This window comes from Vulpes lagopus, chromosome 9 (genome assembly GCF_018345385.1).
Source record: "Vulpes lagopus strain Blue_001 chromosome 9, ASM1834538v1, whole genome shotgun sequence".
In the NCBI taxonomy this organism is placed as follows: Eukaryota; Metazoa; Chordata; class Mammalia; order Carnivora; family Canidae; genus Vulpes; species Vulpes lagopus.
Genome location: NC_054832.1, coordinates 72,884,711 through 72,901,546, shown reverse-complemented (window position 1 = coordinate 72,901,546; position 16,836 = coordinate 72,884,711). Strand labels below are relative to the sequence as shown.

The window sequence follows — 16,836 nt, the reverse complement described above, 5'->3', positions numbered from 1 at the left end:
AGGGCTCATACTTAGTCTTTTCTCCAAAAATTTTTTTTTTTTTAAAGAATGTTGGTGTTCTAAGGCCCTTAAGTAAGGATAAGCCAGCCAGTGGTATTTGTTCCAGTGACAGACAGACATTTTTGGAAAGAAAAGTTACCCACCTCCCATTTCCTGGATGTGGGGGCGGATGCCCGTTTGTGAGCAGTGGTTGCCCAGCTGTTTGTGTCTCTTGAGACCATGTAGTCAAGCTCATGTGATGAGTATCCCAGGGCTGTATTTGCATGTCAACCCCCCCCCAGTTACTATCATTATTAAATCTCCACATATGAAATTGTGCCTTCATTTACTGCTTTAAAAAAAAATGAAAATATTGCCAACTACATCACCCATAAGATCTAATGTAAAGACCATCATTAGAAACCTTAGCATCTGTGCTGGGGCCTTCCCTCCTGTGACTAGCCCAGTCTACTTCCTCTTCCCTTTGTGAAAGCACCGTCACTCACCCCGCACTCTTGCTCTTCCTGCCAGGAAACCTGCTATAGCAAATCTGGTACCTACCATGTTGCCACATCTGCATTCTCCTCTTTTCCTTGGCTCAGCTTTTCTGTTTTCATTTTTAAAAACTCATTATTGTCTTTTTTGTGAAAGCATTTCAAGTCCTTTGGAGAAAGAAGCAGGCTATAAAAATAATCCATTCAGCATCATTAGGAGGTAGATAAAGCACAAGTTTCAAGATAGCCATCTAATGGCAAAATAGCAGAGCATGGACTTTCAGCTAAAAAAGTGTATGTGTGAGTCCCAGCACCAGCATTCCCCAGTGCTGTGCCTTTGGAACTGGTTATACGACCTCTCAGTGTATGGGTTAATAACACCTGTGTCATAGGGTTCCTTCAAGCAGTAAATGAGATGCTTAGAAAATCATAAATGTTTAATTAAAAAATCCTAAGATGTGAGTCATTGTAAAGTGTGGCTCATGTCACTTTCTCAGTTTTTATTGGGGGTTCACTGTATCTTCTGTCTTTCTGTCATCTTCCCATGGCATAAGGAATTTGTAAGACCGGTGTGAGTTCATCCCCATATCACAACAAGGAGCTCTCTGAGCTTTCTTGCCAGACTGGCCCCAACACAAAGCTCCTGCTGGGTGGGCAGCTCGGCCTGAAGGACCAAGGATGGTATCTCCATGTGGAGCACTATTGCAGTTGTTTCCATCTGTGGCCCATGCACTGATTCTCCATTATCCCTGGTGATGGGGGAGGGGAAATTATGAAATAAGCATCAAGAAATTATCGTCTTTGGACTGTCACCACCCCTCACACATCCACCTGCCTTCTATTTCCCTCCTTCATCTTTCTTCCCAGAGCCACTGCCCTTGGACAGTCACCATGGTCTCTTTGTCCGGATGCCCTCAGAGGTGTGGGTCACAGATGTTCCCTCTTCAGCTCTCTTCTCCTCACCCTTGTTCCTACAGGGTTCTCTCTGGGAAGGAGTAGTCTCATCAGATTGTTTCCCTGTAAAAAAAAAAAAAAAACTTTCCATGGCTTCCTGCTGAAATCAAGTCTGCACTACTTGGCATGATATAGAAACAATACCCCTTAAAGTATTTTTCTGAATGCATCCCCTGTGTGCGTGTGCATGTGCGCACACACACACACACACACACACACACACATACACACACACCTCTGCAGGGGTTTCTAATATTTTGAACAATTTTATGAAAAAAAGTAATATAATATCCCCTTATTTTCTCTTTCCTCCAACTTTTTGTTTTGAAAATAACAAAGCCACAGGGAAAAAAAATTGACTGTCTGTCCTCACCTAGATTCACTGATTTTTTAATGTTATGCCACATTTGTCTCCCCACTCCCTTCTCTTTCTCATATTGGCCAAAGTGGTATAGCTTGCAGACACATGAGACTCCATCCCTGCATACATGTGTACCCATAACCTAGGATGTAGACATTCTTTTGCATAACCACAGTGTTGTCATCATATCACCTATGAAATCCAACAACTCCCTAATGTTATGTTCAAACATATTCAGATTTCCCCAGTTATCCCAACTGTGTCCTCCTCCACCCCTGCCCCCCATCCAGGATTTATTCAAGGTTCACCCATTGTGTTTCTTTAGTCTCTTAACATGGAATCGTTCGGACATCACCCTCTACCCGCTGTGCTTTTCAAAGTATGCAAACTAGTTACACATTATGGATTTTCCTGATCATTTTGTTCCTCTAACCTCTGTTCTTATAGAGGTTTCTGTGTCTTTTAAAACAACTGAGGTGGATTTCACCTCCTTTCCTTTTTCTCATCCGCCTTTTGAAGGGGAGTCACGATGAGCATGTACAAAGGCAGACGGTAAAAAAAAAAAAAAAAAAAAAGGCAACCGGTAGCAGCCAGAGCTGCTCCATCCATTCATTCTTGCAGCGCTTATTCTCTGCATACCTGTTCTGCACAGACACTGTGTAGCTGCCTGAGGCTGCTGGGAATACTGCCCTGAAGAAACAGGCTGGGATGGGCACTCGGGTGGCTCAGTCAGTTAAGCATCTGCCTTTGGCTCAGGTCACGATCCCAGGGTCCTGAGAGTGAGCCCCCATTGGGCTCCCTGATCAGTGGAGAGCCTGCTTCTCCCTCTCCCTCTGCTTCTCCCTCTGCTTCTGCTCTCTCTCTGTCCAATAAATAAATAAAATCTTAAAAAGAAAGAAACAGGTTGGGAGCTCCCCTTCTGCCTCAATTCTGGTGGGGGCTGACCATGAATTAACCAGTATGTAATGGGATGTCAGTCACAGTTAGAAAAAGAAGAGTGTAAAGCCTGAGGAATGGGCAGAGGGGTGATCTTTCCAGTAGGATCATTAGTGAAGACCAGTCTGGGCAGGTAACATTGTGTCTAGATCTGGAGAGGGTAGGAGAGAGAGACAGAGAGACAGTGAGAAGGAAAGCAGGAGAGAGAGACAAGCAGATGCAGAGACATGGGGAGAGAAAGCCAGACAGAGACAAAGAGAGATACGGAGTGGGGCAGCTGGCCAGGCAGTGGGAGTGCAAGCAGCCAGAGGCTCGGTGGGGGTGGGGGTGGGGGTGGGGGTGCGGTCAGAGCGAGGGGGAAGCAGGTTGCCTCAAGGAGTGAGGGGTGGAGGAGAGGACCCTCCAGGGCCTCCCCCTCGACCTAGCTGCGTGCTCAGCAGTGGGCACTGTGAGGCCTCATCCAGGTCCATATTCCCTCCTTGTGTAGCATCTTTGTGGACGATCAGTGAAACACAGCTTTTGGGGAGGGAGCGGAAGTTAAGACTGGTGAAAAAGAACTTGCCTATTTACTTATCACCTGTAAAACCTCTCTTGCTTATTTACAGGTCAATTAAAAAACCCTCCTCCATTGCAGAAACTTTAGCATATTATAAAAAGGGGGCTGTTTTGAATCAAAGAAGTACTTGCTTCCCCTTTATTTTGGGAACTGCACCTCACTAGTTTCAGGAAGAGGTGTGACTGTCCTTTAGAGGCTTCATATATCCAAAATGAGATGATAAAACAAGTTGAAGGTAGCAGCCAACCAGAAGCCTGCAGGACAAGCTGCAGAGATGAGCTGTGGCTGCGGTGCCCTGTGGATGACAGTTTGACAGTTCAGAGATCTTGAGATTGCTTAGAACAATTCCTCCCCTGGGAGTTATTTCCTGATTCCCACCACTTCCTCCCCCAAACTCCGAATCGTCTTTCCCTCCTCTAAAGTTCTAGGCAGTGGTCCCCAAATGGCAGTGTTTCCGAATTCCAGATTACTGTCCCCCCAGCCCTCCTTGCCTCCCTCCCCCCTCCCTCCCGCCCTGGGGCCCTCTACTGGACTGCAAGGAATTTCCTGGAATGTGTCCAGGGAATCTGTTCTGTTGAGTTTGATGATTCTGGTGTTCCTTCAGCTTTGGGAACCACTGCCCTATGGGACCTTCTAAAGCAGCTCATAACAGATTTTTTGTTGTTGTTGTTTTTAATGTACAGATGCTGTGAGGCAAGATTCATATCTGACTTCAATTTTTGAAATCATCTCTTTAGTCTCCAGAGTGCTTTGTGTGGTACAGTTCTCTGTACATCCTAGTACTAATTGAAGAAATGAATAAAGGAGTTTAGCATTCAGAAGCATGGTGATGTCATTCATTCCGTACTGGTCAGGCCTGAGTCCCTTCTGTCCACGGTTCTTCTTCCAAAGTATTGTGCATGGTCGTGGCTTGCTGATGCCATCATTTGTGCCACTAGCTCCACCCTCTCTCCTGGTTTCCACACTCCCATACCTTCCCTTGAAGCCCACTGGATCTCATCATCTGGGTGCACTTCCTGGCATGGCCTCTCCCATGTCTCTCCTCTTTTATTTCCAATCTTGGTGAAGGCCACCACCATGTTCCCAGGCCCCAAGCCACGTTCAATCAGAGCCAGGTTCTGTGCCATCCAGCTCATAATCATGCTCACCTCTGGGGCCTCAAGACCCCTCACTTCACCTCGCACATTATGTCCTGGTGAAATGACAAGGTAAGAAAACCAACTCTCTAGCCTGGCACACAAGGTGTGCCTCCCTTTCCATTCTCATTGTAGAACTAGTTCCCTGAAGGGATCAGCTTGACCCTGTTCCCTGAAAGAGTAAGATGAACCAGTTCCCAAAGGGGTACAATGAACTAGTTCCCTGAAGCGGCCAGGCTATCTCAGGATCAGTATTTGCATGTGAAGTTCCTTCTTCCTGGAATCCCCTTACTGACTTTGCCATGTGACTGGCATCCCTCCCATTTTGACTCACAGAGCATTTCCTTCAGGACTTTCCCCTGGTGACCTTTCTTTCCACTTGTCTGAGTTAGGTGCCCTTTCCTAGGTCCCGTGTGTCCTCTGGCATTGACTCGCCACACTGTAATGTAATTTTAAATCACAAATCTCTGCCACAAGAATATGACCCTCTTTAGAGCAGGAATTGGTGCTCAAGAAGTCGTTGTTGAATGAATGAATGAATGAATGAATGAATGAACAAGCAAATGGGTAGGTGAACAGTATTCACCTTTGAGTTTGTGAAGCTATCTATAATAAAGAAGGAAAATGTATTCTTTTGATTCTTTATTAATAGAGATATTTTGCTAGCTTGAAGCCAGTTCTAAAATGGTAAAACGATGTCGTTGCTTTTATATTCCTACAGGAAATATGGGATGTATAAAATCAAAAAGGAAAGACAATCTGAATGACGAAGGAATAGATTTGAAGACTCAACCAGTACGTAATACTGACCGAACTATTTATGTGAGAGATCCAACGTCCAATAAACAGCAAAGGCCAGTAAGTAGATAGTCTCAGGGGAGAATTCCCACAGCAGGATCAAAGCATGGCTGCGTAATTTAAACGCCAAATCTGTAACGTGTGCATGCAAAAAATCAGATCCATCACTTGGGCCTCAAATAATTTTTGATATGCTTTATAACTTAATGCTTTAAAGAGTTTGTAGACATTCTTGAGATAACCAGGCCACTTATTACACAAGAAAGGGCCTTTGATCCTCCTCTCATATGTAAGGAAAATCATCTTTCATATTGCTGGTGCAAAGACCCACTCTTTATATATAAAGATAAATCTATTTATCTGAACTCCTGTGACTTAGGATAAGTGGTGAGATTAGCGCAGTGGTCTGGGAGCAAAATGCAACGGTCTGCATTCAAATTGGAAACTAAAATAAGTGCTAATATGCCCCTTGGCATATCACATTTTATCCTATATCTTGTCATTCTTCAGTTAATTCCAAACCGTACAGATTCGGAAGTTGTCATGACTTATTATAGAGAATTAAAAGATTGAAAAAAATGCACAGCTAATTCTGTCCCCTGACCTTGGACATTAAAGTATCTATACCAGAAATTTTATATGTGTAATATGCTGTTCAATGAAGTTGGGAAATGCTGGGCAAAGAAAGACCTAATACTTTCCAGTTTCATGGAGAAGAGAAACAAGAGCTTTTAATAGTTGGTATGTTAAATTCACTTTATTTCAGATTTAAGATCTTTTGTCCTTTCCATCTATTTTATATATATATATACATATATATATATATATATATATATAAAATAGGAAATGTAGGAATTTATATATGTATAAATTCCTATAGCTGAATTTTTATAGAATTCCTAAGCATTTAAGCTGGAAGCAGCCTATTTCAAATTAGCCCCAATGCCTTTATTAACAATTTTCAAGTTGTCTCCAGCCTGACATGTTTTAAATATAAGGCCTTGGCATTAGAGAAGTATATTATTGTTACCAAGCCTTCTACAAGCTCTTTCCCACCACTCCCGATTATCCTGTCACTATGAGCTATGTCAAAGTCTCATGCCACTGTTGAAATTTTGAAGTCACTGTTGGCCTTCTATAAAAGAAGTGAAGATGAAGAGTGAATATGTTATTGCTATTATTGTACACAATGTTTCTAGTTAGATAAATTAATGTTATAATTATATATATGAAACTCAAAATGTATGGCTATGACTTTAACAATTTAGTGACGATAAATACCTAAAATACCTATAAAAACCTTTAAAACATTACCTAAACAAGTATAAGTGTAGAACTATATTGTGTAAACATAATTAATAGAAAATGATTTAAGGAATTGGAGTTACACACAGTTTTCCTATGATAGATTTTAAAAGAATCTGGTCTCCTGTACTAGGCATTTTACATATTTTGAACCCAAGTTTTCTTTTGAAATGATGAACAAACATGCCCTTTATTCAGAAAAACAAAGGCAAATCATATAAACTTACCATTTTTATTCCTATTAAGAGTAAAAGAGGTTAAAAATTGAGTTGGAAAGCAGAAATGGTAAACAGGGTTGCAATATTGCGACTCCCTCATGGATGCTGTGTTTTAGTCTGTGCCTTCTGTGGTTAAAGATGCCCTTGTTTCCTGAGCCCATTAGCTTGGCCTTAGCCCATGGCCACGGATAACGCTCCCATCTGTGGCCAGATGTGCCAAAAATGCACACACCCTGGCTTGGTGTCAGAGGAGCTCTGATGAGCCGGTGAGGTGGAATCGATGGAATGAAACAACACCCCGAGGAAAAGACATTTTAAAGAGAGAGTCATGGCAGATGAGTTGCATATATGTGTTTTGGGCTTCTAAAAAGCCCGTTTGCAAATTAAAGACTCTTTGGTATTTGAAAATCAGCTTGCTGCTTTCAAAGTGATTTAATTAGTTTTTCATCTTCTAATTATTTCCTCTAAACCATTTGTAATTGATCATGTATCGTAATTATGCAAATCCACATGATTAAAAATATCAGTCTAGAACTTCTTAAAGTAAGTATTCAAGGATAACACGGACTCACGATGTTCTGATACCGGGACGTGCAGTCACGCCCCCTCCTCTGCTGCCCCGACCTTGTAATTAGAGATTTTATCATGGGCTAACTTTCATCAGAAATTTAAATTTCAAAAAAATGAAAGAAAGAAATTTAAATTTCAGTGCAAACTGTTTTTGCCTCATTCCATTCAGTCACTTAATCAAAGGGAAAAGTTGCATAAGATTTGTGGGCATAGGCCTTGGACAGTATTTTCCTTACAAGGGGCCCATGACTTCTTACCTCCTCCCCATGATCACTGAGAGAAAAAGGAATTTGATTTAAGAGATCATTAAGGTGGCTTTGTGTCCCACAGACCCTTCCTGCTAATTCACCTCCCAGCCAAAGTAATGGGGACGTTATCTGTCCCCTTGACAGAAGCAGGGTCAACCTCAGGAAGCCTGGATCCCTCAGGACTTGTTCTCAGCTGCTAGTGACAGAGGCCTGACTGGTTTTATTTCTAAACAAGTCTGGGAAACGTGGAGATCAGTCCTGGGTAAACTGGGGGTCCTGGAGAGCCAGCAGGGACCCAGACCATCCCTGTCTTCTGCTCTGCTGTCCCTGGTGCCTGGCTTCCCTGCTCACACTCCAGCCTGTACCTGTTCACTTCCCACCACCTCAGGCAAATGCCTGCTTTCAGGAGGGAGAGCCCTGTCCCTGAGCTGTGTAGGTGGGGACACAGCTCCGCAACATGCTTTTCTCTGTTCTCCTCTTCTTCCTGGCTTCTTAAATTAGCCATTCTAAGCCTTATTTGCTACCATGAGAAAAGTGATTTAATGTACAACATGAATGTGAGTAAGAAAAGCTAAACATGAAAATCTTTTTCCTAACAAATCTTCTTTCCTAGGTTTCAGAATCTCAGCTTTTACCAGGACAGAGGTTTCAAACTAAAGGTATGTTTACATGGCAACACAGTGGGGTTTTTTTGGGTTTTTCCCCCTTTCTTTACTGTTAGAGATGCTGTAAGGTAGTCAGCTTGGGTATTCTTGTTTATATTTTCATTGTAGAAAAATACATGGGGTCACCTGGGTGGCTCAGTGGTTGGGCGTCTGCCTTTGGCTCAGGTCGTGATCCCGGGGTCCTGGGATCAAGTCCTGCATCGGGCTCCCTGCAGAGAAACTGCTTCTCCCTCTGCCTGTGTCTCTGCCCCTCTCTCTGTGTTTCTCGTGAATAAATAAATTAAATCTTGAAAAAAAAATACATGTAGTATAAAATATATCATTGTAACCATTTTTTAGTGTCCAGTTGAGCAGCATTAAGTACACTCACATCATTGGGCAGCCAGCACCACCATCCATCTCTGGAGCTTCATCATCTCCCCAAACTGGAACTCTGTCCGCATTAAGCACTAACTCCCTGCTCCCCTACTCCCTTCAGCCCCTGGCAGCCACTATTATACTTTCCATCTCAATGAATTTGACTACTCTAGGGACTGCAAATAAATGGAATCTTAGCGTGTTTTTGCCCTTTCGTGTCTGGCTTATTTCACTTCACGTAATGTCTGCAGGGTTCATCCATGTCGTAGCTGGTGTCAGGATGTCCTTCCATTTTAAAGCTGAATAGTATTCTGATCTGTGTACAAGCCACACTTTGTTTATCCATTCATTTGTCACTGAACATTTGGACTGTTTCCTCCTTTTATTATTATTATTTTTAAAGATTTTATTTAATTGAGGAAGAGAGAGAGAGTGAGTGAGTGAGCATGACCTGTGTGGGGAGGGAAGAGCAGAGAGAGAGGGAGAAGCAGACTCCCCCCGAACATGGAGCCCGACATGGGGCTCCATCCTGGGACCCTGAGATCATGTCCGGAGCCAAAGGCAGACGCTTAACCAACTGAGCCACCCAGATACCCTTGTTATCTCTTTTTAGCTATTGCAAATAATCCTGCTCTGAACATGGCTGTATCATCTCTTAGATACAGAGCTGGAATTAAGTATAGTGGTAGGGTCTGTATGATTGGAGATAACGTATACTGTATCCAGTGCGTGTAATATGTTACTTACCGCAGACCAGTGGGCTCTGAGCCCCCACTAGGCAGGAAACACACTCATTCATTATGTGCCTGATAAAGACTTGTTAAAACGTTACCATTGATGGATTCTTGAAAATTTTCCCTTTCCTCCTTCATCTTTAGATCCAGAGGAGCAAGGAGACATCGTGGTAGCCTTGTACCCCTATGATGGCATCCATCCAGATGACTTGTCTTTCAAGAAAGGAGAGAAAATGAAAGTCCTGGAGGAGTAAGTACACCCATGCACACTATGCCTGCTGTCCCTTTTCTCTAGCCACTGAGTCCTGTCCCCTTCGATTTGCTTCCAGTAGCACAGCAATAACCAGCCTCGCAGCCTCCTTGCTGCCAGCAGGGCTTTGGAAGTAGAAGGAATATGGCCAAAGGGATCTTCCCGCCCTCTTGTCCTGACTCACAGACTTGTGGCTCAGACCACAGGATCTCAGTACTGAGAATATGGATTTCCCCCTAGTCTTGCACACATTGTCACCTTGGCCTGCCAACCAGAGTTGGAGAGTAGTAAGTACAAGGTGCTAAGTGGCTAAGAACAGTTATGGCTTACTGGCTGAATGTGAACCTGGACCTAATCCTGGCCCTGCCTCTTGAGAGCTGTGTGATCTTGACGAGTCACTTCAACTCTGTACCTGAGTTTCTTCACTTATGAAATGGAAACGGCAGTACCTCTGTCGCCGGGGTTGATGTGAGAATGTTGTGTGCATGTGTGTATGCAAATACAGTATAGGCGTCCAGTAGGCCACAGCCTGGTGTCAGTTGTGGTTGTCCTTCAAGTCTTGCAGTCCAGGAACCTGACTGTGGGGGGGAATTTGAGGATCATAGTTGAGGCTCATGAGGACCCCTCCACTCCTGTCTCCTTCCCTGGCCCTGGCCTCCTCCTTGACTCCATGCTGAGGACAAGAACGTGGGGATGAGCCTACCTGCTTGGAATTGCTTTATGGTTTCTATTTCTTATCACCACAGCATCTCCCTATGGAAATGGGATGTTTTAACAAAGGTGTTTATAATGTCAGAGCTGTGGTTCACTGTTCTCTTGACTCCTATTTCTGTAAGGATCCTACGGCATTTCTTAGATATCCTGGGAGAGATTATAAACATGTTGCTTCTGCAAGATAGGAACCATTTTCACCAACTCTTGTGTGTGCAGTGCTGAGCACAGTGACCCAGTTGTGAGGCTGTTTTCCTTTGCCTGAGTCTCTACACATATTTTTATTTCAGCAAAAGGAGTGAATTTTCCCACTGGATTCTGGGGTTCCAGGGATCTTCCCACCCTCACCCCCAAAAACAGACACCTTAAAACAACTGCTATTGCAGCTCTTGACTCTTTAGATCCAAACACTTATTTTTTTAAAGATTTCATTTTTTTTAAAGTAACCCCTACCTACACTCAACATAAGGCTCAAACCCACAAGCCCGAGATCAAGAGTCACATGCTCTACCCACAGAACCAGCCAGATGCCCCTGCATACAAAAACTTTTTGATGTCTCTTTCTATTCCAGACTTGGAGAATGGTGGAAAGCTAAATCTCTTTCAACAAAGAGAGAAGGGTTCATCCCCAGCAACTATGTAGCCAAAGTGAACACCTTGGAAACAGAAGAGTGAGTCTTTACCGTTGCCATCTATGATGGTTTTGTTTGCTGCACTGGCTTTCTTTTGCATTCCTTATCTTTTTCCTTCCCTGGAGCATAACATCCATGAAATGTGAAAATGTCTTCTCAGGTGGTTTTTCAAGGATATAACCAGGAAAGATGCAGAAAGGCAGCTTCTGGCGCCAGGGAACAGTGCTGGAGCTTTTCTTATCAGAGAAAGCGAAACATTAAAAGGTAGGAAGTGGTTTAAGTCCTCTTATAAATCACTACTTAGGAAATCATTCTTAGAAACTTAGTCTAGATTTCTTATTTAAAAAAAAAAAAAAAAAAGAGGACGCCTGGGTGACTCAGTGGTTGAGTGTCTGCGTCTGCTTTTGGCTCAGGGCATGATCCCAGGGTCATGGGATGGAGTCCGCATGGGGCTGCTTCTCCCTCTGCCTGTGTGCCTGCCTCTCTCTCTGTCTCTCATGAATAGATTAATAAAATCTTAAAAAAAAAAAAAAAGAGAGAGATGTGCTGGTAGTGAAAGTGTTGTAGTTTGATAACAATAAACTCAAATGATTAGTTTTGCTACTAAAAGTGACATAGAAAGCAGATCTAATTACGGCCATTTCCTACCATGCTTTATGTTTGCTGAGCCTCCTACACTATGATTAAGAGTAAATCTCGAAATTTTTAAGAGAAAGAAAATCAAAATAACTTTCCAATTCAGCAAAATAATAATAATAATAAATCTAGCCTGAAGAAGGAATGTGACGTGTTGGTAAGCTTCAGAGCAACAACATGGTAACTTCATTTGCCAGGTAGACTTTTTATAGGACTTAAAATTATGCACTACATACATACTTGATTTACATTTTGCATATTTTATGGCCAAAAATGTGGACTATGGTGTTGGGTAAAGGAGATCTTACTTGTAAAATACAAGCATAATCTTTACTTGTGTTTTTTCCCCCCACAGGAAGCTATTCTCTTTCCGTCAGAGATTATGACCCTGTGCATGGTGATGTTATTAAGCACTACAAAATTAGAAGTCTGGACAATGGGGGATATTACATCTCTCCACGAATCACTTTTCCTTGTATCAGCGACATGATTAAACATTACCAAAGTAAGTGAAAATTGAAGGTTGGCCAAGACAAAACAGATTTTTTGTGAACTGGAGGGGGTCAAACAGTTTTTTAAATTAAAATTCTTCTACCTCATACTTCTTTTGGATGAAGTTGGAGGATCATATTCTGAAATTGATTCTAAGTTAATCTGTAATTAACTATGCATCTGCAGATTTGATCTTAGTGAATAATTATCCCAGGTCTTCCCACCTCATCCATGCTGTTTGACAGTTAATGTTCTAACACTGTGAAGTGGAAGATGAATATTCTTTTCACGTAGTGCATATTTTTGTAACACATCTTTAAATATTTGGCATCAGAATGCAGATTTGCAGCTCTGTGTCTTTGTATATATATGTGTATATGTGTGTAAAAGTAATCTATAGTCTGGGTAAAAGAATACAGGAATAACAAGAAGAAAATATTTACAAGTGGCAATTCAATGGTCCTCTGTCTCCAGTGCCACGGGTTTCAGCCCTGTGAAGCCAAACCCATGGGTAGTCTTTATGTTCATTCCCTGTGGGGTTAAAGTCGATTGTAGGGGGCAGCTGCAGGAACTGTTTACTTCTACTCCTCACTCCGAGGGGATACACATGGTAGGTTTGCAAACGGTACTAATGGATACAATCAAGTGTGTTTTAATCATGTATTGTCTTTCCAGTAAGAATTTTCAAAATTACAATTAGACAACAGGTACCCCCATAGGATTTTAGGTTCTAGATTAAGTCCAGCTGGAAATGATCACACTAGGAGTCGAAATTTCTTCATAGATCCTAGTAAAATACAAAGTAGGACATTTCTTAACCTTTTTTTTTTTTTCTCTCTTTCAAATTAGAGCAGTCAGATGGCTTGTGCAGAAGATTGGAGAAGGCATGTATTAGCCCCAAACCACAAAAGCCATGGGACAAAGATGCCTGGGAAATCCCACGGGAATCCATCAAGTTGGTGAAAAGGCTTGGTGCCGGGCAGTTCGGGGAAGTCTGGATGGGTGAGTGCGTGGCTCGGGATGAGGCGACCAGAGAGTTAAGGGCTCAAGCCAATTTCTGTCCATTTTCTCAGCCAAACGTTAAGCCATGTCAGAAGCATCACTTCTTTTGTTTTGCTCTGCCCACCTGGCACGAAATACTGGCCTGCAAAAATGGTTTCATTGGCCTTTCTTCATTGTAATTCTCTTTCTTCTTTTTAAACAATTTTTTTTAATGTTTAGTTGAAATATAGTTGACATATAATGTTAAATTCATTTCAGGTGTACAACGTAGTGATTGGACGATTCTATATGCTGTGCTCTGCTCACCATGGGCAATGTAGTCACCATCTATCACCATACAACATTATTACAATACTATTGACTGTCTCTTCTATGCTGTATTTTTCATCCCCGTGACTTATTTATACTATAACTGGATGTTTGCACCTCTTCATCCTCTTTACCTATTTCATTTCTCCTCCCCGTAGTGACTCTCTTTCAAAATAAAAAGTGGGTTTTTCTCCTGATTGTTTTGTCTACTTGTTCGTGATTCTCTCATCACCAGATTCTCATCACCATATTTTAAGTGCAGGAAATTTGCCTCCCTCTCAGGGAAAGTTATATTCGGGGTGAGGATTGTCCTTACCAGTGGGTATAGTAAGAAGCATCATATTTATTGCAATTTCTCACGAAGAAAGTTTCTAAAGATTCTCCAAGTGCCACCATTGATGAATCATTCCTTACTGTTAAGTCCTGCCTTCTCAGGCTGACAAGAGGTACAATGAAATTAGAGCAGTGACTTCTCCAGGGGCTTTTCCCCCATCTGTCTTTTCTAAAGTTTTTACAGTGAATGTGATTTTTTTTCTTTTGTGATAGAATTTTTAAAGCCTTTTTCTTTAAAAACCCGTGTTCTCTTTGAGGATATAGTTGCTTTTGTTAAGGATGATATGTGAGGTCATACACATCTTATTGGGTCACTTTCTGTGGTAGCTTGGTGTGACTGAAAGCAACTATATTTTCTAGAGAGACGAAGGAGTAGCAGCTTTTAATAACATGCAGTCCCAGCCGAGCAGAAACCAGACTCTGAGGCTGCTGCAGTCACATAGGCATTTCACTTGCCCATCCAGGGGTCTGTGAGGGAGAGGTTTCTCCTTTAAAATCCTGCCCTCTGGGATCAGAGTACTGCCAATTTTCTCCAGTTACTGTTGCTTTAGTTGAAGCATCTTTTAAATACATCAGATACTGACACAGTATGCTGTGAACATATCATGGAATTCAGGTAAATTATAATCACACAACCTGACTATCTTCATTTTGGTTGGCATATTCCAGAACCAGTCGGTAGTGCCTATGAGACATGCCATCTCCATCCCAGTCAGCAGATTCGTGGGTGTGAGTGGGTGCTCCAGATGCGGCCTCTGCTTGTTCACACTCTGTGGCCCAGGTCATAATATCAAACCCCCCCTTTATCTATCTGCCTTTTCCCCCTTTTTTTGAGGTAAAATTTATGTAACATAAAATCAGTCATTTCAAAGTGAACGATTCTGTGACATTTACTACATTCACATTGTTGCACAACTACCACCTTCACCTAGTTCCAAAATATGTTTATCACCCCAAAAGGAAGCACTGTCCCCATGAAGCAGTCATTCCCCATTCCCCTTTTCCCCTAGACCCTGGCATTCTTCTTTCTGTGTCAGTGAACTTGACTAGTCTAGGTACCTCATGTAAGTAGAATCATCCAGTATTTGCCCTTTTGTGACAGGCTTATATCACTTAACATAATGTCCTCAAGGCTCATCCATGTTGTAGCATATGTCAGAATTTCATCCTTTTCTATGGCTGAATAGTGTTCTACTGTATGGATACGCCATAATTTGTCCATTTATCTGTTGATGGATATTTGGGTTGTTTCTGCCTTTTGGCTATTGTGATTAATGCTGCTTTGAACATTCGTGTATGATTGTGTGGACAAATGGCTTCATTTCTCTTGGGTATATATGTTCTTTTAGGAGTGAAATTGCTGAGTCATATGGTAATTCTGTTACTAACTTTTTGAAGAATCATCAAGCTGTTATCTGCTCATTTTTTAAAAAGCCACCCTCTTTATTCCTCTGAGGTATTTGTATTTATTTCTTTCAGTTTTTTGGAAACCCACAGAATATGGGCAGGAATTGTATAATAAACATTGCAAACCCTCACCTGGGTTCACCAGTTAGTGATTTGCTATATTTGCTTTATCTCTTTTATACATACATACACATACATATTTTATTTTTCTTGTTCTTGTTGAATCACTTGAGAGTGAGTTGCAGATGTGATGACTTTTCACCCCTAAATACTGAAATATGTGTCTCTTAAGAGCAAGGCCATTATCTTACACGATGCATTGGCCATGTTTAGGAGCTCTAACATCAATACATACTATTATCTAATACAGAGTCCAGAATTTCTCTAGTTGTCCCAGTAATGCCCTTGAGCTCCCTGGGATCAGGTATTTTCATTTAGTTGACATGTCTTCTGTATCCTCTATTCTGGAACAGCCTCTCAGCCCTTCTTCATCCTTTATGACACTGACGTTTTATAGAACATGGGTTGGTTGTTTTGTGGAATGTTCCTCATTTGGGTTTTTCCATGATTTGGCTCAGGTGATGCCTTTGTATGTGAATAGTATCTAAGTAGTAAGTGATGCTGTATCCTCAGGGCACACTTCCCCAAATGTGTCTTCTCCAACCGTACTGACTCACTGAGGGAACCAGGTATCTGCCTTCTCCTTCTGGCCATCTGAGTGCTCTTTCCTCCTTGTATTTACTGCGACTTTGATGAAGTAGGAGGAGGAGACGATGAAGTAGAAGGACAAGAGGAGGAGAAGAAGAAGAAAATCCAAGCTATACAGTGACCACTGGCCCCCTTCTAGGCACATATTCATCCATTATCTCTCATACTCAAGGCAGTAACCCTGTGAGCTAGGAATTACTGTCATCATTTGATAAACAAAGACACTAGACTCAGATGAACCACTTGCCCAAAGTCATTCAAGGCAGTGAAGAAGCCAGCTGCTCTGGCATCCTGAGACCTGGACTTGCTTGCTAATAAGCTATTTACAAGTTAATTTGACCTCATCAGTTTCCTCATCAGTAAAATGTGAAACAACTCTCTCCTCAGCTGCTGAAATGAAAAAGAGATTATATACCTTTATGTGTTTCTTATAGAATATGGTTCTGTGCACTCTGATTTTATTATCTTTATTTTACCATATTTGACCATAGTCACTGGAAGCTACATTTCAGTGGATTTCCCCCAATTTCAATCATGAGTTCAAACTATAAATAATCCAGTTAGACCTGCCTGTGAATGTTTGCCAATAGAGGAATTGCATACTTGTCCTGAAGAGAAAAGTAGAGGGAGCTTAACTGGGGTCTAGTCATCTGCTCTAAAACAGTAACCCTGCATATGAAATGATGATTTGGAGTTTTGTTCAAACTTCCTCATGTTCAGCTTCGAGGCCAGGATAAAGGCATCAAACTACATGCTATTTGCACTGGAGAGATAAGAGATAAGATCTGCTAGTCTGGGAAGTAAGTTATCGCTTTGAGGAGAAGAGATGATGCTAGTCCTCTCATGTTTTCTTAAAATTGTCTTGAGCGTTACTAGCAAGTAGAATGGTAACCTCTTTGCCAGCTTTGACTTGTTGATGCTCACAGGTGACATATGCCAGCCCAACTCGGCCAAAGAAACTGACAAAGGGGTGAAGCTAGCATAGCAACAGGGGGTACACCCTAACTTCTGTCCTGAGTGCTGAAATTGTCACCTGCAGCTCGAG

At 42.0% G+C, this 16,836-nt stretch overlaps 1 protein-coding gene across 5 annotated transcripts in view; it reads left to right on the top strand.

Moving 5' to 3' along the window:
* The window catches only part of LYN (LYN proto-oncogene, Src family tyrosine kinase), a 117,134-nt gene that overhangs the window by 50,276 nt on the left and 50,022 nt on the right, over nt 1-16,836 (top strand). For 3 of the 5 annotated variants that reach the window (XM_041769069.1, XM_041769071.1, XM_041769070.1), the window contains exons 2-8: nt 5,138-5,211; nt 8,169-8,214; nt 9,456-9,561; nt 10,845-10,943; nt 11,065-11,168; nt 11,896-12,045; nt 12,882-13,034. In XM_041769069.1, coding sequence (XP_041625003.1) covers nt 5,143-5,211; nt 8,169-8,214; nt 9,456-9,561; nt 10,845-10,943; nt 11,065-11,168; nt 11,896-12,045; nt 12,882-13,034 — 727 coding nt within the window. In that variant the 5' untranslated portion in view covers nt 5,138-5,142. Of the gene's footprint in view, nt 1-5,137; nt 5,275-8,168; nt 8,215-9,455; nt 9,562-10,844; nt 10,944-11,064; nt 11,169-11,895; nt 12,046-12,881; nt 13,035-16,836 lie in introns of all 5 variants that reach the window. The other 2 variants (XM_041769066.1, XM_041769068.1) reach the window with 1 other exon arrangement.